This window comes from Serinus canaria, chromosome 1A (assembly GCF_022539315.1).
Source record: "Serinus canaria isolate serCan28SL12 chromosome 1A, serCan2020, whole genome shotgun sequence".
Classification (NCBI taxonomy): Eukaryota; Metazoa; Chordata; class Aves; order Passeriformes; family Fringillidae; genus Serinus; species Serinus canaria.
In genome coordinates this window covers 47,105,964-47,128,946 of record NC_066314.1, presented here as the reverse complement: position 1 = coordinate 47,128,946, position 22,983 = coordinate 47,105,964, and the positions used below count along the sequence as shown (strand labels likewise).

The 22,983-nt window shown below is 36.9% G+C and overlaps 1 protein-coding gene across 25 annotated transcripts in view; it reads right to left on the bottom strand.

Annotated features, from left to right (window-relative positions):
• ATF7IP (activating transcription factor 7 interacting protein) overlaps window positions 1-22,983 on the bottom strand; it is a 79,361-nt gene that overhangs the window by 7,427 nt on the left and 48,951 nt on the right. For 19 of the 25 annotated variants that reach the window (XM_050970131.1, XM_050970132.1, XM_050970141.1 and 16 more), the window contains 3 exons: window positions 21,858-22,496; window positions 20,256-20,323; window positions 4,425-18,827 (listed from right to left, as the gene is read on the bottom strand). In XM_050970131.1, the coding sequence (XP_050826088.1) occupies window positions 17,382-18,827; window positions 20,256-20,323; window positions 21,858-22,496 (2,153 nt within the window). In that variant the 3' untranslated portion in view covers window positions 4,425-17,381. The other 6 variants (XM_030238330.2, XM_050970145.1, XM_050970146.1 and 3 more) reach the window with 3 other exon arrangements.

Below are 22,983 nucleotides of genomic sequence, written 5' to 3'. Positions count from 1 at the left end.
CCAGCATAATCACCCCCAGACCATACCCCCAAATTCAAGACCTCAAGAATAAAACATAGTATTAATTGCAGCCCATTTTGTCTTTTTGTAGACCCAACAGCCAAGCTACTTCACTGAAGCCACTGGATGAAAATATACTGTGTTTGTTTATTTGTTTTTTCCAAAGTCCATGAACGGAGCAGTGAAGGGATGCTTATTTTGAAAACAAAAGGTGAGATCCTTCCTGCTCTTTGATCAACTAATGGGCCTTGTGATTGGTTCAAGCTTCTTTTATTGTCCACAATTATGAGAGATTTCCCAGTGTTCAATAAACTACTTGACTCCAAAGAGATTCCTACAGACATGTATACACATCTGTTTACTTCAAATGTTTAGAGACTGATGCACATCTCAACTACTACTGAATCATTTCAGTGACCTGAGTGCCTTCTTGGTCATGACTTAGGAGATGCACTTACAGTCCAACAAGTAAAAACCTTCACAGTCTACTGCTGTAAATGTGGTTCAAGAAAAGATGACAGTCTGAACAAACAACAGGGCTTTTCCAGTTTTGCTTTTGTTTTTGATTTCACACAGAGCAAAGGTTATTGACCCTTGACAAATCAAGAAGAGCCCTGCTGACATTCCAGTGACTGGAAACTAGGTCAGCATTGCACCACCCACAGAAAATTATGACAGATAAATAACTAGACTTCATTAAATAAATGGAAATAAGAGGCAAAGGCTATTTAAGCAAAAAAACCCAAAAAACAGTGAGGAAGACTGGGTACATAGTAAGCCCAGGACTAAGGTTAGAGGTCATTAAGGAACAGTTTCTAATACTGAATGACAACAGCATCATATTCACAACAAATGTGGACCTAAAGGAGACAGAAATGTATGATTTATGGAAATAAGCATAAAATGGAAATTGTTACTATTGGAGGTGTAAGCAAAACTCCTACTCTAATACACAAAACAGAAGGGGGACAAATTCCCATGCCAAAAACAGTCTACAACACTGCAGTTACAGCACAAAGGACTTTTGAACAGTGTTCTAGTGCCTAACTGGTATAGGTGGATTACAGAACTCCAAGCATGCCACAGGCATGTTCAAGAATAAGAAAAAAATTATCCAGAGAACTACAGATTTGTTAATCAGATAAAACACCTTATAAAATAAAAAAACTGATTATGTATTTAATAATTTTTCTTACAAAATAATAAAAAAGCAGAACATAGCTGTTTTAATTTAAGAGTACATTTACATATCTTTCTTAGACTACAGGCCCACTTTAGACTAAATCTATTAATTGTTTCAATATTAATACAAAATAATTTGATGATCCTTTTATAAAAAGGCCAGCAAGGTCCAAAGTGCAAATATTGCAATATACCTGCAGACAGGAAAGTATCTAGATTACTCTTAACATGGTTTCTCAAAAATTACACACCCTTTTCATTCATAATTTTTACACAAATCAGAAGATGTTATTAGATATTAGCAGATATTAAGATCTATTTACATACCTTTTATAAGTAGCAGAATTAAGCTTACTTTTTATGTGGGTGACAATGCTGTAAAAACGTAATCAGGAACTGAGTGTTCCCAACACTATGTAAGTGTTGATCTTCCATTTGAATTAGTATTGAGCTAATATTCCTGCAGAACACAACATAATACTGAAAGTATTTTCTATCCTGAGGTTGTGTAAATCTGGGAGAAAACAAAACCTGCTCCACATTTTCTGTACACAAACTTCAGTGGAAATAACACTTGGCCAAAGGTATATAGATGCTTATGATCATGCAAAAGCTGTTACAAGTGTACTCTTCCTCTGTTTAACCTTGAAGTTTTTACCAGAATACATTCCTGAGAAACTTGCTCCAAAATCCTAGTGCTGTGTTCTCACTGCAGGGTGAATCTCAAGCTTTTATTAGGGTTTCCTATGTTTCTACAGCATTTATAAAAAAACACTGATTTCTCACACAAATTCTAAACATGAACTAATCTGCATTGGCTTCAGACTATCAGCTTCTGCTTTGCAGGGAAGAGACACACGGAAGCTAACCCAGCACAAAAGTACTCCACTAACCTTCCTCCTAATGGAAGAACAGTATTCTAAGACCTGACAACTAAGGGGAAAGAATCTCAGAATATCCCACTGCATAAATTTTTAAGATACTGGCTCAAGACACAACAAAGAAACTGAGGAAGAATTAAGCTGCAATGGAGCTACAACTCATACAACTCCTACCTACAGAAGCAGTCTTACAATTGTATGTGCAACTGTGGTATTGATCTTTTATGGCAATTATGAGGTGAGCATCTACTTAATGCAAATAGGAAGGAAAAAAGCTCTCTGGAAAATGTTATTTTCAGAAACTTTTAAGATAGATTAAAATGGATTTGTGGTATATTTTAAAGTAGCACGTCACAGTATTGTAACATATTTCAGCTAATATTTTCCTATCTGCTGGGTGTCTTTTACAAAATATTAAATAGGACTGGGGAGGTTAACCTTGTCTGACAGGCTTGCACAGTCTCAAGGCATCCACCTTTTTATCTTTTTGAGAACTAACCCTGAGAAGAGATGACAGTGATAAAAACTTGTTTGCCTCAGCTATTCTGCCACTCAGCTTGTCAAGTCAAAATTCTGGCTGAAAAGGACCTCTGGTGGCTGTGTAGTCCAATTTCTTGTTGAAGCTGGACTGTCAATAGCAACTTATTCTAAGATTATCTGTGGTTTTGCCCTACTAAACCTCAAAAACATTCAAGAGGACAGCTTCTACCATCCCTCTGTGCAGCAGTATGCCGATTTCTTTCCTCCTCATTCCTGAACTTGTAGTTCATGAGCACGGCCCCTTAATGCACTGCTGAAGAGAGTTGTGCTCTGTCATTTTTGTAACTATCCTCCAAGGAGCTGTAGGCTGCCCTTACACTGTCTCTTGCTTAGCTCCTTGCCAAACGTGTCCTGGTCTCATCTCTTCTGACAGGTCATGCACTCCAGGCCTTCACCATCCTGACACCATCGGGGGGCCTCTCCAGTGCTACCACAACTCTTCTGAGCTTGAAGAAAAGGGAGCCAGAACTGGACACCCTATTTCAGCTGTGGTTCCACCAGTGTCAGTTTGGGGGAATACTTAAATTGAAATGAGAACACACTGTTGGCTCATACTCAATTCACTGTGCACCACATATCCTCTACTGATAAGAAAAGGAGACAGTCAGCTATCTGAATTGCATCATGCTTCCCTAATACTTGTGTACCTCACACACTCCCTTTTGGTGATAACATCACATAGAACTGTTCAAGGCCAAGCTGGATGGGGCATTGAGCAACATGGGCTAGTGGGAGGCTGGAATGAGATCACCTTAAAGATCCTTTCCAACCTGAACCATTCTATAAACTCTGTGATTTCTTTCTTACTGAAGAAATGCTACCACATGCCAAAATTATTTTCTACATTTGTGTCATACAAATGCAAACCAAGTCAAGGTAATAAGAATGTTTGTGTAGAACTTGAATGACAAGCTAGAGAAATAACTACCAAGGTTGCCCAGACAAATCAAACTTCTTGGTGGCTGGACTTCAGAATGTAGCACAGGGACATGCATTTAGAGACCAAACAGAATAAAAATTTTACCTCCAGTAGTAGACACATGATTTTTTTCCTATGGAAATGACAGCACAATACATGGCCTTAAGTAGAGACTCATTACTTCTGTGAAGTACCATCATTCTTCACTAATCCAATGCTAACTATAATTAGACTGGCCTACATTTACACAAGATTTATATAAAAAGAAATGTGTTCTTTTAAATGATGAAGTGCATCCACACTGCCAAAGTACATAAGAGCATAACTATATTTACTCTGCTCTTGGCACACAGTCCTAAAGCAAACAAGTTTGCATTCAGTCTTTAAACTCTTGCACACAAAGTGTTAGTTAAACAAAAGATTAGAAGCTGTAATACTCTAATGCCTAAATATCAACTGTAGAATTAAAAGGCCTTTAATTATAATCAGTAAACAGAAAAAATAAATACATCCAGAAGAGTTTTTGAAAAGATCATCAAGAACTCAAACATCTCAAATTACTCCCCAAGCCGAAGTATTTATGCACAGATAGCACTAATGCTTAAAGTAAAGTAATAGTAAAAATCTTTAAGACTGTAAGCAAAATTCCTTTTCTTTAATACCTAACATAATTTTTTTAACAAGAGTCCTATCTAACTGAAACACCAAAGGAAAAAAATACACTAAGCAGAAACAGAAGTTTATTCCTTTCTGCCATTCACAGAAAGTAGCTCAACTCTCCCTGCAACTAGGAAAGTATTTTCACCTACCTTGAGAGCAGCTGTCATCCTCTTCATCCAGTGTAAGATCAATGACACCTCCCGATTCACTTCCTGTGAACTTCCCGCTCTGAAAGACAAAACTCCTTTGTTTTGCAAAAGCAGATCCAGGGAACACAGGTGGAAAAGGGACACATTGAACATTCAGGAGAGGTCTCAGAATTGATATTTATTAGAAAGGAACTGATGAAATGATCAAGAGAAGGTAATTTCAGATGAATATCCCAGGAAAAATGGGCCATAACCAAACGACTGTATTGCAGAAACAAGTAATAAAGTATTTTCAGCTTTGTAAGGAGTAAAACCCCCTGATGAATAGTAGCACCTTGCTGTTTTACAGGTAAATGCATAACAATTTGCTGGTATACAGTATATTTCAACTATGACTCCTAACATTTTAATTTGGTTGTAATCTGTCCTTTCCTTTGTAGTGGCATAACTTTCTGACAGAGCAGTCATCAGACAATGCATTACTTATTTTGAGACAGCTTTGCCTCTGTACTTATGAAGACACTGACTTGACATTAAGAAAAAGGAAAAGCTACACTGGAACTTGTATGCTTACAAAATACATCAAAAACCATCAGAAAACTCCAACTGTATTCAGTAATTTCATTACTGTATTCTCATCCATAATGACAAATTTTAGCATTGATTATTCTACATACAAACCTATTTTTAAACTTTCCCTTAGAGAGCATAAAGGGATTTTTCAAGCTATTGCCCAGGTTATATGTTTTAACAAAAAACCCTAGAAGACCACCAACCAAGATTTATCTTCTAGATCAACTGCTGTCCCATGGCTGGTCAGACTGCAGAGATCACTAACATTTTCCCTTAGGTGATGAGAAAAATATGGGGGAGGTCTTATATATTTTTGTGATTTTAAAGACACTTTCTAGAAAACAATCATGATTATATGAATTTCTACTTCCTTAAACTTGCTACAAAAGTAGTTGAGGTTTCTTCTTTTTGTTGTTGTTTTGTGGAGAGATTATCACTGATTGTTGGATTGAACTGCTAGAGATTTATGGATTAGAGTCAACAAGTTTCCGTAGGAAAGACAAAGAGTAAGAAAAACACCATAATCATCAAATATCTCTGAGCAATTAACATGGGGAAAAAAGTGTAAGTTATCAGACCCACATGGTCTGTACAAATGCTGACATGATACACCCTAGGAATATTAGAGATTTTTCTGTGCAGTCAGATGGTGACAGATGCACAAAGCCTAAGCATTGAGATTATCTGTTCTATGATCTTTCATTTGGAAAAACTAAGCCTTTAAGGAAGGCCTAAAGGCAATCCTCACACAGGCAAGGCTCTAAGGAGAGGCAAAAAGAGGCATCTTATGATTACTAAATGCAAGTAGAAGCTGCTTGAATTATCAGTCACTGAATTTGGAGTGCCTGACACGACAGTTCTCTTCATTAGCCATTATTACAACCTGATTTCTTTTTGCCTTTTTGTCTTTGCCTTACTGATGCTGGCACTGATGAAATTCTGCTAATAAAATACAATACCAAAATTAAGTACAAAATATCTAACTACTTATATTCACAGGTGAGAGAAGAGATCTCTATAGGGATTCATCTTTCCAATACATAGAGAAACATATTTCAGAATTATTAACCACAGAATTCTTCTGTTGAGTGGTTTCTATTTCGAAGAATTTCTAGCTTCAGGTTTCTTATTATGATGAGCTGATTTAACTATGTGAAGCTTAAGAAAAAGGCACATTAAAATAATCAATGATAAATTGATTAGCATAAAGTCAAGAGGAATTTCATTCCAACTAAATGATCTTCCCAGCCAACAATGTGTATTTTGAACCATGGCTCTCTCTGCCAGGAGAAAGCAGATTGATAAATGGAGAGAGAGATTTAAAAGGAACTACAAAAAGAAGAAAACTGAGTATCAAGCTATTAATTCCTTCCCACTAAAAAATACATTAGTCTGAAGTAATTTCCTTTCAATTCTTCTTCTGCAAGGAAATCAAAATCCTTAGAAAAATACTCTGTATGACAGCTAACTGTTCTGAAGCCCTGCTTGACTGTGCCAGTTGAGAAAGTTCTTTGAATTTCCAAGTCAGCAAGTGTCACAGCATGCATTTCTTTATTTTGATACGTCTGGAAGGCCAAAATCCTGAATAAGCCTTAGTTAAACAGGCTTATTAAGTCAACAAGCTCTCATACATACAATTCTCAGGAAGAAAGACCTTCTCTTGGCCACACTATTCAAGGTTTTTTATTAAATGACCCTGGACAGCAATCTCCTCAACAGGAGCTATCCAGAAGCAGTTAGGCTCTTTCTGCAGCCCACCCCATATCCCCAGAAGCTGCAGATCTGCAGGGCAGCCTTTGAGCAGAGCTCTGTGGAACACCCCCAGTCCTGGTTCCAAGACACTCCAGCTACCCCCAGCAGATGCTGTACTCAATACACAGCACATCATGAAGTCTCCAGCCAGATTCCCCCTTACTTCACCAACCGTGCATTTCCCTCAAATGAAATTTAGGGGTACAGGAAAATCTTAAGGAAACTTGAAAAACCAAAAAGGCTGAACATAGTGTTTCCTACCTAGAAGAGCATGGTGTAGGCAGGGCATCCCCAAACAGAACAGACTGCTCATTATGCCTGTCATAAAGGTCAGGATTTTGACTATTTGCAGCATCCACCTACACTCCTAAGGAGAAGGAAGAGTATCCATTTCCATATCCCCTTGTGCTGGAACACACAGTTTTCAGATACTTGTAGATTTCTCAAATTCAAGATTTCATTTGAGAACGAAAAGGAAATCCAAGAAGAACTGGCAATCTGGTGTTAGAGGACTGGTCCACACTACTTCCCCATGGTGAAATTAAGCATCACCATGATCTGAAAGAGCAATTTTATCACCTTATCCAGATGCTTCTGGAGTACTGACTCCACCAAAATGGTTAAAACCTACAGGTTTTAAACCCTATTTAACCACAGGGCATCATCTCTGTGAAATGCAAGCAATAAGGAGTTTTCAGAAAACCCTGTGGCCAACCAAACAACAAAATAAAACCACCCTTTTTTAGTATCATGACTATTTCACCCAGAAATTCTCTCAGGGAAATTTTTTGTAGTACAAGGACTTGTGAAAACTCCACTTTACAACAGAACTATGTCTGAGGAAAAACTACAGAGAAACAACTGCTCTTTTCTTCCATGAAAAGGAAGGAATTGCATTCTTTGGACAAGGCTGCCATGTTACACGTAAAAAATGGAGATTCAGATGTGCTGTTCTGAGAAAAATTAGAAGACAACTTCAGAATGCTTGCAGCCCAGAGGAAGTCAAGAAGAAGCCTGGCACTGGACTTTCAGTCATATATGAACAACACTTCCATTTGTGTCAAAAACTGAAACAAGAGAACAAGTCTTTCAGCTCCTAATATTAGATTTCAGCAAGCATTTAGGTAGAAACTAGTAAAGCAGAAAAGTCTAGTCAAAGCATTCTGGTCTGCTCTCTGCTTCCACACACAGACACACAGGAAGCCAACAACATGAAACTGCTTCAGCTGATCTCTGCAGAAGAACAGATGATGCCATTTTAACACCTTTCTATCAGTGCAGCCACATCAGTGAAATAATGAAAACCATTAAAGAGAACCTCAAACATTTGCTTGCCTGATGGTTTGGTTTACATACTGCCCAGCAAGTCTTAGTAACAAAGGATTCACACACCTTAGAACACAAAGAAGCTGAAACAGAAACAAAACAACCACGGCATCATAAAGTGATCTACATATATTTAAAATGTCACAGTTACAAATAACAAACACAAAGCCAAACAAGCCCAAGCAAAGGAACAAAATCACAACCCTACAAGCCAACCTGTCATCCTTTGTCAGAATCAGTGCACCTGTCTCCAGACCAAAGAGAAGCTGCACTTAAAACTGATTGTTTAACACAGCATCTGGGCAATTTCTAGTAATCTAGCAAAAAAAGTTTACATTGAGATTTAAAAGAAATGTAAACTACCAAACCCCCTTTCCCATACTTTCACAGCTCATGTATCTTAATGTGTGTGCCTTGAAATTCCAAGTAAGTAGAAATCCTCCAAAATATTGTGTTATCTCAGCAGGTGAGCAAAGCTTGCATAGCCTGGAAATAGCAACATCATGGACTGAACCATCCAGTTAATCACAACTGTATCTGAGCTGCCTTAGCTTAAGAATCTCTCCTTTCATATGGCTGTCAGCAGTGTAACAGTCTTAACACACAACAGTGGAATGAGAAAAGTGAATTAAAAATGGAATTAAAAATCCACCATAACAAATCCCACTCTGAAATGCCATAGTTTTAAATGCGTATGTAAAAAAAAAAATAGGATGAAAGTAAGAAAAATACAAGACTTCATCTTTTCCTGACTTCCCAGTTTTAATATGGCCACATGTTTAGTCTTCAGCTGGTAGGTGCACTTCAAATTGCAATTAAAATGTTTGCATAAAAGCAATGTGTCCTGTAATTGAACATTTCATACTGAAATCTCATGTAGCTCCAGCCCAAGACAACACATAACAACTTGGAGATGAAAGGCAAAACACAAGGTGAAGTGGGGGGAGGGGACCGCAAGGTACAACTAAGAGCAGAAACAAAGGTGAAAAAACGAAGCAGAAGGAAGAAGAAAGGTGGTAGGGGAAAAGAAAATAACACGCCTTGCAGCAACTGAGCCTGCACCACCACAAACATCGGAAGATGGGGCAAGTGTACTGCAAAGTTACTTCGCTATTCCCAGTGTTGTGTATTTTCCCTGAAACAGCCCACTGAGGAGAGGCCCTTGGCATTTACAGTCTTGATCTGCTTTGAAAAGTGTGTTCTTTAAAGAAAAGCTTGTCAAATTGCAGGCCCTCTGCCCCAGCTGCTTTAGTCTGCAAAGTCATGTCCACGCCTATTGCAACTACCAACATGAAATGATCTGATCTGTTTGTGTGTCAGATGCCCCAGGCAAGCATCAACTTGGCAAGTGTGAAGGAAAAGTATTTTAATGGCAAGCACAGAACTTGTGAAAGCAGCAGCTGAAAGACCTTACAAGAAAGGGCAGAACTGAAAGTGTAAACACTCTTCTCTTTGAAGTATCTGAGTGAAACCTGTCAAGTCCGGAAATAGACATCATAACCTCTTCTAAATTTCTCTTTATCAGTTACATGAAAACTGCTTTATAGTGCATATGGAAGTGAAAACAATGAAAAGTATGCATAAAATGAATGCAACTACTCAAATTTGTACATTTTTTCTACTTCATATTAGAAATTGGTACTTCTAAGTGTTCTACTAATTGCAAAGCTTTCACTTAAAACTAACATTTTCATATTTTCTTGACCATGAAAACTACTAGGAACAAAATTTTATTTAATTACACAAAGGCTCTATTCATATTTTAGTAATTACACTTCAATTCAGGGTTTTCTAAAAAGAATCAGTAAAAATTACCTATACTCACAATTTCTTGCATTTTCTACTGTGTGTGCATAGACAACATAATTGCTTTCTTCCAATCCCAGCCACTTAAGTCTCTTTAAGAATGGAAGAAAGTACTGAGAAATAAATGGACTGACAAATAAGATATACTTGTGGGGATAATTGCTAGGAAAAAGCAGCAATGATACAGTTTCCTTGAAAAAGAAAGTAATTATATATTGACTTTCTAAAACCAGTGGATAGCATATGGATATTAAAGAAATTTAAACAGTAAGTATAACAGAAAAGGGGTTCTTAGAGGTAAGATAAAAATCATGGAACCTGTCAAAAATGGGTAAATACAGGGTCACCTGAACTTGACGTTCCAATTAAGATTGGCAATAAAACCAATGCAAATGTTTTATAATTAGGAAGTTTTTCCCTGCTATTGGAAGACTGTCATAATATCCCATATGTCATTGACTGCAATGTCAAATAATTAATCCACACACAAGAAAACAATATATTAACAAAGGCAAATCAGAAGGGCATCAGCCTTGCAATAAATGAAGGGCTATCTCTGGCAGCCCTTCATTTACTGCAAGGCTTGAAGAGCCCCTGTCTCTTCAAGTGATTCTGAAGCAGTTTCCTCATCTGCCTCTAGAAAAGCAGGGACATTCAGACAGCCTAGTAGCATTATGTGTTTTTCTACTTGCAGAGAGCATTTTACAGTGTTGTAAAATACCATGGAGTAGGAGAAAGCATATTACCTTAGCTTTGCTATCCAGCAACTTTTTCAGATCATTACTGCTGCAAATTAGGTTGATTTATTTGCAATTTTGAAAAGAAAGAGAAAGCATTTTTACAGACACCCATCCCCATGATTTTTTTCTATTCTGATATCACAAGGAAAACACAGGCAAGGAAGGAGACAATTTAAGGACCAAAGCACATATTGGTAGACATGATATTGAGAAAAGAAGTTATCTCCCACTATAACTGCAATTGGGAAATTTACCACAGAAAAAGTTACAACACCAAAGCACATATAGGCCAATGGCAAACTACTGTAGAAAACTAGGAAAGAAACTTCTAAAGCTCAAATGGAACAACTCAACAACATGCACATGGTATTGTACCAAATGAAAAACCAAAAGTTACAACTTGGTATTTTGAAGAAAGTTCTGAATATGCACTTCTCTATTCACATATGATATAAATGATTCTAAAAGTTTTGGTATTATATAACGCCACAGTTCAGTTCATCACATTATTGATTGTAATGCCACCTGCTTTTCATAAAGGAACATTTCAGTATGTAAGAGTGAAAAATTAAGGGGAAAAAATGCAACAACAAAAGAATACATTGCAAAGTAAAAAATTAGTTTCAGGGTAGTAAAGACTGAAATTCTGAAGATTATGTGTGGCACATTGACACAATGCAGACAATTTTATTAATAGTTTCTACTATAACAAACTAGAAAAAAATCTGGAGGTTGTAAACCAGACAATTAATGAAGCATCACACCACCACAATAATAGATGACGCACCAAGGCGTTATATAATAGCAAAATCAATCTTAAATTATGGGGAGTGATGTTAAAAATATGTCTTGGGAATGAAATGCATGTAGAGAGGGTGGCAATACTGAGTTTGTATGCATAATTATAAGGTCAATATTTCATTTTGAGTAATCTGTATACAAAATTACAGACTTCAAGCACAGTTTAAGCAGTTGTGAAAATTACTTTTTTTATACATTTTTGAGCATATTTCAGCCACAGACTGTTTCAGTGTCAGATTTATCACTTCTCAACCGTTATTTTTTCCAATGCAGTAACTCCCACAAAACTGAAGTAATTATTCCAGCCGTCCAAAGATGTCATGATAATCTACTCAACCAGGTACCAAACATATTTGTCATCTCTTACCAAGATAAAAGGAAAATGATAATGTATTAAAGGAAGCAGTTTACCAAGATCAAAGTTCACACAAACAAAATTTCACAGTGCTGCAATACATGTTTTGATAGTGTGTGGTTGCATATTTGTGTAATACTCAAAAATACTGTTAACAGACACTTCATGTATTGCACTCACACAATTGCTCCATCCCCCTTACCCTTAACTGGTACTGTGCTACACTTCCTACCAAACAAGAACAATGCAAGCATGGAAAAAATGAATAATCAGTTCTAGTAACCCCTATGTATTATAGACCCTCTCATTTCTTTGGCGCAAAGAGCAGATATTGGCCACCTTACTGAACAGTAAATATTTTTATAATACTTTTCAGATTAGTTTTCTGCAGCTTTTAAAAGCTATTATCCATGCCTGGAGCAATGGCATGGATATATTAAAACAATCTCCCCCAAATTCTTTGGCCTCAAATGACAAATCTGAGCCTACAATATACAAGTATATTTACTCATTAAAAACTGCTCTCAGTAGTTGGGGTAGTTTAAGTAACACAGACACAGTCGCAGGGAAAGACAATCACTTTAAAAGTCACATGAGCAAGGATTCACTCTGTGTTCCTTAAAACAGCCATCCAATTCAGCCACATGATGTCCTGCTAACAACTTTAACAATTTAGTTTTCTTATTAGTCTCAGGCAAAGGTTCCACCTCACAAATAAGAGCTAGTGGCATTTTAAGCAGCCCGAACATAACCCCATGGTCAGAGACAAAAGTCAAGCAGCCCATTTTACATACATAACTATATATGTTTATTTTGAGTGATAAAACCATGAAATGCAAGGAAACATATTCATCAATAATGCTTCAACAACATAGTATTAATAGCTGCTTATAAATTGTACGCTGACATACTCACTTTGCTCACATTATTTCCTAGGAGACACTCACAAAGTTTGTTACACATTGCAGAGTAATGTGATAGGAGTTATAAATATACTTTATTAATGTTTTACGAGATCAATTTCCAATAGTCAGCAAAATAGCTTAAATTAAACTGTAGTTCAACCAAAGACATCAAGGTGTGTCAGAAACAATTGGAAATGGGTAGGACACCAGTGGACTTTTATTTAATAAACTAATAGTAGCTGTAAACTGAAATGCACAGATGAAATTTAGACTAAAAACAGATTTACTCCTCAAGAAGATAAATTGCACACAAAGTAGGAACAGGAAAAAAAAGACTATTCACCTGACCTGGTAATTTAATAAATATAATGCAAACAATTCTTGAAGATTGACTTATGCCAGACATTTTCAACACATCAAATCCTGTTAAGATTTGCTCACTGTTACTTTATGTTACAGTGTAATAAAACTGCTTTCATAGATTCTCTCAGTATACCATAGCTATATTTATATATTATATATAATATATAAAAATCCTGTATCTATAACCGGGATTTGTACTGAAATACTTTAAAACCATTCTAAAGATTTGCTATATAATTAAAAATGCCTCGGCCTCTGTAACAATAACATTTGCCCCAATGCAGTAAAAGTGTTTGTCATGTCTCCAGAAATGCAACTCAAGGACCTGAGGCACTGGAATGGCCATGGATAAACTGACTGGGACCAAATAACAACCCTTAAATTTCTGTGTACACAGGAAAAAGCTGAAGATGAAAGACTGATACAAGTAGTAAGATGTCCCCTTCCACATCCCTGCAGCCACTCCTTTTGGAGCAAGAAGCAGAGAGAAAGGCTGAAAAGAAGAAAACAGTCATACAGCAAAACCATACATCCAAGCTGCTTATGGACAACTTTATCAACTACTGAGAGAAAAAGTTCACTTCAGGATAACCAGAGGTACTAGACTAAAACCACAACAAACCCAAGAACAAATTCCATTTCAAAGCATCCTTCCAATGCCTTCAGGTATTCAACACTGCACAGTGGAGCACTTCACATGGTACAGAGAAGGTGCAGAGAAGCAAAGAAAATGTAACATACTTTAAGATACCATGCCAACTTCATATAAACAAGAAGTAATTAGAGTACCCCTTAAAGTAACAGCTGAGATTTCCAAACTTAACAGGAAAGCACAGGGAAAACAAGTCCTATATTCACAACAATAGTACAAAGGTGAATTATGACAATGAGATGCAAAACTAAATTTATGGAAGCATGATATAAGGAACCAGTTATTCTCCACTGTTTTCAGGATCATCTCCATCAAAGAAAATGGAATGTAATCAATAACATAGCAGTCACTATTAATCTAGTTGACTTGGACTAAGTGCTGGGGGGTTTTATTGTTGTTGTTATTTCGGGTTTTTGTGGTTTTCTTTGTTTGTTTTTTGGGATTTTTTTTGGTTAGGGGCTTTTGGTTGGTTGGTTGGTTTTGCTTTTTAGGGATTTTTCTGCAACCGAAATGAAAGTCTTATTTTCGGAGAAGATCTAATTAGAAAACTCAAGAATCATGGGAGATAAACTTCTTTCAAAGAATATTTCTTATATTCAGAGTTTTAAAATTAATTTTAAGTGATTATTGGTGATTTTGCATTAAATTTGCATTTAAATTTGTTGTCTAAATTTAGATTTGTCTAAATCTAAATTTAGACAACAAACTATATTTAACCTGATGGTTCACCAAACAGGTTCACTTATAGCAGAAAAATAATGGGAAAAGACCCAAAAACTGTTATCTTATCTTGCTATTTTGAGGTTCTCTGCTGATACTGCAACTGAAGAGTACAATTCATGTCCATTTTGATAGAATTCATTATGTTCACAGAGCATACATAAGCTGTACTGCCATGAACAGCACTGACTTGACTCCCTGCTCCCTGTATCACTGTACTCACAGCCAAAATTGACTTTACAAAAGCTGGAAAATATGCATTTGGTTCATTTCTTCCAGAAATAAAATACATGTAGGAAAGAGATATTTAACACTTTAGGTGGGAGGGGAAACAGGAGAAAGATTTTTTCAGTTCTGGAAAGTTAGAAAGATGTTCTACTAATTAGAAATCAAAGTTTACCAGAAAACTTAGTAAATAATGATGTCAGGTCTCGTGAAGCAACGATACTTTCAGCCCAAATGAGGAATACTTTCTTATTAAAAACCAAAAAAAAAAAAAAAAAAAAATTCTCCCATACAAAAATCCAGAAGGATTTTTGTAGTAGTAATACTGCAGGATTTTTTGGTAGTAATACTGCAGTCAGTAGCTTTGAAATATCAGGTTCAAACTGAAGGTAGTAAGAGGGCACTGTATAACTGGTGCCAACAGAATTACAATTTAACAAATGAGAATCCAAAAAAACCCAATTATAAGCCAACAAAATGGAAGTCAAGTTAGAAGCCAAATGATAATCAAAAAGAATGAGAGACATGCCAAGAATGGCCTGGAGAGTCCCTTTTTCTCTTTTAATCACCAACTAGATTTGTGTTGAAGAATGAAGCCATCAGCAATTTGCTGTTGCCCCAATTCACCCAGATGCAGTTAGAACCAGAGCAGGGTGTGTGGTCAGTATGACCAGAGTATGCAACAAGAGGGAACACAGAGTCATCTGGCAACACACTTTACTTGTTGCTGGAGGAGAAATGTTCAGTGCCAATATACTGGAAGAAGCAACTACCTGAGACAAAGATGGGAACTTTTTTCTGGGGGAGGACAATAATACATACCCATCCTGGTGGAAGTTTAGATTAGAGATTAATTTTGCTAGTTTTGCTGGGTTATTAATTCTACGAATCCCTAAAATTTTGCAATCTATGTTAACCTAAAATATCCTGGAATAAATTACTGCACAGTTCTCCTATATTTTGAGAACTGTTTGCCCTTTGTTTTTCACTTTTTTTTCTTGTCATTAGAAAGGATCATTTCTTGACCATCTCTAATTGATTTACTTTAGGCTTGACAAGATGACCCGTGCTTTCTTTCCTCTAGTCATTTATGTCATGAATTAATGCTCCTACTAAGGAAGCAGGACTGTGTAGAAGTAATTTCTATAATAACAATTACATCTGATCAACTATCTCAACCACAGATGAGTATAAGATCACTAAAGAACTTTTTTAAAACCTTTTAACCTTTATCATGATCCATTAGAAAACAGAGCACTGCATTGGTCTTACACTTTGGAAAATTGATGCAGTAAGTATGAATAACTGACACAAGGTCACAAAGGTAAATATTATCAGCCAAGATAAAAACTCCAACATCAGGCATCAAGGCCTCTGTACAGGCTATAGCAGTGTCTATACTGAGTAAACACTATAGCAGAGTGATAAATCTCATTCAAAATTTGAAAGCTTATCCCAGCAGGGAAGTTCTCTGCAGAATTAAGAGTTTATCATGGTAAATTTGTCATTTCAGTTGGGACTTTTCCTTATTTTGTCCATTGCTGAGCAACATCAACACTTCAAGTGAAGTCCTTAGTATGATAAACTATGTGAAGTACATCTGTGTAAGGACATTTGAAAAGGACAAACAAATTTCTATTTCATTGTTAATTTATGGAAAACAGTTTTAAATGCTACACTGTTTCTTCTTCCAAAGTGGACCAACCATAACCGTGTCATTCTATAACCAGTTTCCTATTTTTATTTACTGGAAGATCTCTTGTCAGAATCTATGATTAAAATGATTAACATCCACTATGCTGAGAATTTCTAATCTGTAAAAATCTAGGGAAAAGATAATGACAGGATCAGTTTACTGACCTGAAGAAGTTAAAACCAAAAATATTTGGACAGGGTTCAGTGGGGAAGAACAAGATGTACTTCTTATTGAATTATATATATTATATATACTATTATAAAGACTAGAGTGCAAAGATTATGTGACATGTAATGAAGGGGGTTGGTGAGAGGAAATTAAAAAACAACCCTCTCACAAGTTAGGCACAGAGACAACACAAACACTAATTACCTGGCATTTAAGCAAGAAATTGTTTTCAGCTCTTTTGAGAATGTTTTCCCCATTTCATGCACAACCAAAGAGATCCCAATTTTAATACCACATGTATCAATAGTGCCCTCAGAGAACAGAATGACTGTAATCTTAAGCCAAAAATATTAAATAGGAAAGACCTCCAATGCAAATCTGCAGCTCACTGAGAAAATCAATTTAGAAGGTTAAAAAAAAAAAAAGGAAACAAAGGCACAGTCCTCTGGTAGGTCTGATAAGAATTTGAACAGAGGGTGACAGTGGTTAAGTAATTCCAGGTGTTTTCATGCGTATGTATATATTTGTAGTGCATCTGTGACTATTTCATTCAGCTCCTACTTTCTTGGTGCTCTTCAGTAATCAAGTATTTGATTTGTAAGATGCTACATTAGTGCCAGCAGTCACAAAATGATATGATAAATAACACTCTTCACAAAATATAAAAGCCACATTCTTAGGGAAGAAAGCACATCTTCAGCTAAGTGGAAATCAATATCTCCCTTTAATGATTTTAAATAACTCTGCTCAGCCACTTGGAAGAGTCCCAGCTGCCACAAAAAGTCATAGAAACTCCAAGCCTTCCTCAGTTTAAATTTCTGCTCCATAGCTGACATCTTGAGTGCAAACAGGATACTTCTTGCTGAATTAGACCATAAAGAATTTCCTTCATAGACCAAATAAAAAACCAAATCTGATAATTTTTCCATTTTAGCAATTAATCTGAAATCAGTTCTATTACAGAAGCATCAAGTCATAGGTTCTTGTTTTATCACACGCTTTATAAAGACAGGTTTGCTACAACAGCCTTGAAGGGGACCAGCCGTTAGGTTCCCACTGGTCATGCTCTTGGAGAGAAACACCTTGGACGAACTGCGGTTCAATAGGACCGGGCTTTTGTAATTCAGACCTGGGTGTCCCTCAGGGACTAAAGCCACAGAGTTAGTGCCAGGTGGCACCACAGATTTTGCAGGGAATAAAATTTTGTTTTGTTCTAGAACAGTACGTTTTACAGAGGAGGTGGATGCACCAGATACTGATTCTTTTATCACTTCATTTGGGATCTTGCTATATCGATAACCGGGGCCATTGTTTTCCATTATATCTGACCAGGCCCTGTAGCGAACCTCTGCAGATCCCCAGTAGTGCCTAATAGCAGACTCGGAGCGATGGCCTGTCACTGCCATTATTTCCCTAGGCCCCAGTCCTGCTTCACAGAGTAGCTGGATGGTGGTAGTCCGGAGAGAATGATTGGTGTACCGCTGAGAGAGCCTGGCTGCCACACTTATCCTGGGCATCATGGTACCCAGGTAGTTCACACCCATTGGTTCTCTTTTGTACCAGACAGGCTGTTCTTGCATTTGCTCTGATGTTAGCTTTAGAGGGTGCAGGTAAAAGGCAGGGGGCTCTGGAGGCAACTTGGACAAATAAAGTTCCAAGGAAAATACAGGACAGTTTGGGTCCCCAGGCATATCATACATTTTACCCATTTTATGAGGATCTTCTCCATTTTTGCCTTTGCCAGGATATCTAAACATAGCATATCGACGCCCGTTCTTGTCCTTCTCAACCACAAATGCATCTGGAGCCAGATCTCTTAGAATTTCCCTCCCTCGCTTGGCAAAATGCAATTGCAAATCAAACCACACCTTGTTGACGAGTGCCAGGGGACTGTGCAAACCCAGCACACCAGATTGCTTAATCTTACGCAAGTCCTCGGCAGCTATAGGAGGATGGTGGTGAGTCTCATCCTTCCCCTGCATGCGCAGCATCTTCAGCACGCTCACAAACACCATGTTTGCACTGGCAAACTCTTTGTCCTTCATTAAGCAAATCTGACGATTATAAGGAGGCATTTTGAGATGCCGGTTTAAGCCAGCGCGCATTGACTTGTAGCTTGCCACACTGTAGGTATTTCCATCGTGATTTCTTATTGTGTAATAAAACTCTCTTAAGATATCATTGAGTTCACTTACTGGGACCAATTCAAAGCTGGGATCCTTGCCATTTTTGGCCAGCCACTGTTTTAATAGGTTAGCTGCCCAGCCAGTCTGTTTGTGGGTGTTTTTGATGCTCTTAGCATCCTCTTCCTCTTCCTCCAAGCCAAAGAGGACATCCTCAGGGAAGTTAAAATTCATCTGTGCTGCTTCTACTGCTTCTTTATTTTCTGATGGAGTCTCTTCCTGTTTCAACTGCTTTTCGAAACAATTGATCAAAGTTGTACCATCAAATATGCCACAGGTATACGGCACACAGCGAACTACTTTATGATCTGAGAGCTGTGAAGTGCGGAGTAATACACAGTATTTTGGATTTTACGTAACAAAAAGCAGGTGGCATTAACTGGGTTTTCAAATGAACGGCACGTCAATTCCATACCTCACTAGCCAATTAAAATGCATCAGGTTCTTCTTTTATAACCATGGCATTACACATGCTTTAACTGATTTCACAGAAAGCAAACCTAGAACATACACTACACAACAGAAGACTGAAAACCACAAAACATCCTATGTCTTATTTACCTCCTTCTAGCTCATCTTCCACTGCTAAATACCATTATCATACACAATCTGTTTTTCCAATTTTTTTTCCAGGTTTCAGGCTCTAACTGAAGAAAAATTCCAAAATATGCATCTTATACTGAAAATTAAACTGTAAAACTGTACTACTTTCATCCATTATGGTACTGGATTTACTATGTATCAAGTACTGACAAGGATTTTGAATAGCTATAATCCACAGGTATCTTTGAAAAATGAAGTTCCAAACAACCTTTATCTTAATTGAAAGAGAGTGAGGCATAGTTTATACTCTAAAATACTGACTACCTTTGCCAGACTACTTTCAGCAGGTGAAAACCAGAATATTGTCCAGTATATTTTCTTCTTGCTTTGAAATACAATTTAGATTAACTGTACCTTGAAACAGTAATGAATTTGGAAATGTTGTATAGAAGAAATTAATTTTATTCCTCTTAAAAACAGGACTTCTAGTTAATAGGAAGAGCTAAGTATGAGGTGCTTTTTGAAACATCTATAGACAGAAAGAAAATTATTTATGAAGAATTTTAAATAGCTTAATTTCAAATTTTACATTTCAAAGCAAGTTCAACAAATTTTAGACAAGGAATCCAGAAGTATTGCAAGCTATCCCTTTATAATGAAGTAGCTATTCCTGAAGAAGGTTTCTTTTCCTTTCTTTGTTTCTCCCATGATATATGGCAAACATTAGAATTCCAATTTTAACTTCTGTATTAGTGTAGGAATGAGAGCGCTGCGATAATTTATAAAATATTTGTAGCTATATAAGTTCAAGCCATTCAGAAAAAGATTGGGCAGTCTTTTCTTTGTATGTTAGCTCTGTTTTAGCAGACAACTTTTAGTCTGCTCCTAATTTACCAACTCGTCTACCTACAAAAATCCCATCAGAACACTTCTGAAAAAATTATCAGAAGCTCATGCTGTAAGTAACAGTGAATCAAAAGAAGAATAATATAAACAGAGAAAGTAGAAAGAATGGCACAAAAGAAACTAAAATTGTTCAATTATAATCAATAAAGATAATCTCCTGTGGATTGTAACTTTATATAGAATTTTATACAGAAACAATCAACAGCCTACCTGTGTTTTTCCCTCAGCAGGTCGCTTGTTTGCCGAAGTATCTGTTGGTGGCCTGCTTGTCTGGTTTTCTGAGGGGTCAAAAAATTGTTCATTTGCAGTATCTACTCAGTACTAATTACTGCTACCCACTAGCCATATTTGAAGGCAATATTCAAAACTGGTTGACACTAAACATTCAATATGTGACATATCTTATATTTAGCCCTCTTATATTATTTTCAATTATAAGTATTCAAATTTGATTAATGTGTTCCTTTCCTTGTACGTTTGACAATATATTAAAAAGCATTTTATGAAAACTTTCCTTGCCTGAGCACAAAGTATAACTCCAACCTCTCCTCCCCCTGTATGCATATTGATAAGCTATTCAACTAAAAATTAATACAATTGTTAAATATTTCCATACAAAAAAAGACCTGACTGAAGAAAGGATGCTTAAACAGACTGCAAAATATGTAACTGAGGCAGGGAGACTGAGTATCTTTAGTAGCTCATCCAACATTAAACTAGCAATTTAAGAAGCTGCTTTAATATTTGATGCAAATATGTAAATTCAAATTCGGTTCTCATTCCTTTTCATTTTAACGAGAGCTCACCAGCAACAGTGCTGGCCCAAATCAGTTCTGGTAAGAAAACTGCTAGGGTATAAAGTAAATCTATGGAAACTGCATAAAATGAGACATTCTTTGGACATATAGGTCCTCCCTTTTTTCACTGTATCTCATCAGCCACAACCCTTTTTATGTTGTCTTAAATCACTTCTTTTTGCTTTAGAGCTAAGAGCCAACATAAAACATAAATGTCCAACTCTACAGAGCACGTATTTTAGCATATGTAACTTAGACACAAACAAATGAAATGAAACTAGTTCTGATGTCAAGTTCTGCCTGAGATCCTTCTAGCTTATATTGTGCCAATGAGATACTCGCTTTAACTCCAACACATAAATCCTGAAATCCCACCTAGTATAAAAAATCCTAAATCCCACCTATTATAAAACAAATTTAAGGTACTTAAAATCAGAAGTGCAGACAACCATCAGGGCAGGACCAAAGACTGAGAAAAAGTATTTAAAATAATTAATCTAATTATTGTTATTTGAGCATTTATTGTATTTAGAGACTTTTTTTAAATACTGTAAGTGTACTCCTTTGGAACTAGGTTAATATTCAGTTGTTTTTTCCTACTAATTTGTTTACTTTTAAGTGTTGTGAAAATTAAGTTACAATTATACTTTCCTTTCAGTATGCCTTTGCTTAAAAAGCTAGTTCATATTATTCTGAGAGGCTGTGTTAAAATTAAATACCAAGTTCTTAATGACAGGAGTTTCTTACTTCACGCTAGGAATAATATAAATCAAACTCTAAATAAAACAAAGCTTACAAAGCCACCCTGCTGACTCCAAGGGGAGTTTACTTTCAACAATGTCTGAAACAGATCTGTCATAGAGATTATTTTGATCTTGAAAATTTCAATAGAAATGCAATCTAGAAGAACCATCTCTGTAAAACACTAAGAAACAATTTTCCACAGAGTGCAATTTTATGTTTCCCTGTGACCACTATTTTCCTCTGCCAGTGCCAACATTCAAGCATAACTTACCAATCTTGGGTGGTGCAATGGTGGGTGGTTCAGTAGGAGCTGTACTACTAAACGCAGGGAGAGGAAGCTTCATCTGTAGGGGCGCTCGACTGGCAGTCGCATTATAAAGTCCTGGAGTACCCACTGCGGGCAAAGAAGTCCTTGTGGTCTGGGCAACAGGATGTGTAGTAGGAACAGCCTGTACTGCCAACGTTGTGCCTATTGACCCAGCACTGGCTGTAGAGTTCCTTAGAATACCAGGACTGGGCACAAGTGGGATGTTATTTGGTTTAGTTGTGTTAGTTGATGCCAAAGACACTGTCGTTTTGGTAAGGCTACCAACTGTAGAGGAGTTTTGTACAGATATAAATTCAACGTTGCCTGACGGCTGGTTAGAGACCAAAGTCCCTGTGTGGCCTTGCAGAAGCTGAGTCTGGGACGACACTGCCACAGGTACATGCAGGATTACAGGCAAAGACTGCAATGAGACTGACACTGACTGAGTGCTGCCAGTGGGCACTGGGTTAGTGCCTACAACTGTAGCTGTGTTAGCTGTGGGAAGCACTGCTGTTGTCAAAGAGCTGGTGGAGGACACTGGAGTCTGAAGCTTAGGATGTCCACTGACAACTGCTGGAGAAGCAGCAAGACTGGAAGCAGGCACTACACACAAAAAATAAATAAAAAAATTAAGCATTTGAATCAAGTGGGAAGTTTCACTGCAAAGAAAACGAATGGAAACAATTTATGATGATAGCAGTGAGTCGCTGGAACTGGTTGTCCATAGTGACTGTGAACGCCCTATCATTTAAAGTGTTCGGTGTCAGGCTGGACAGGGCTTTGAGCAAATTGATCTTGTGAAAGATGGCCTGGCCCATGGTGGGAAGGTTGGACTAGATCATCTTTAAAGGTCCCTTCCAACCCAAATACTTCTACGATTTTATGAAAAAAAGTAGTGTATAATTACTTCTTTTTGCAAATAAAGGCTATAGGCACTATTTTTCTGTTGTACGCTCTCATGTTCAATGGTCTGGTTAAAGATACAGTCAACACTGCATTTCTGTTTGTAAGAAATGTCAGGAAAAAAGATATATGAAGAATTATGACACATAAAGCTCCAAGATTTAACTGAAAACATAAAATACAGCAT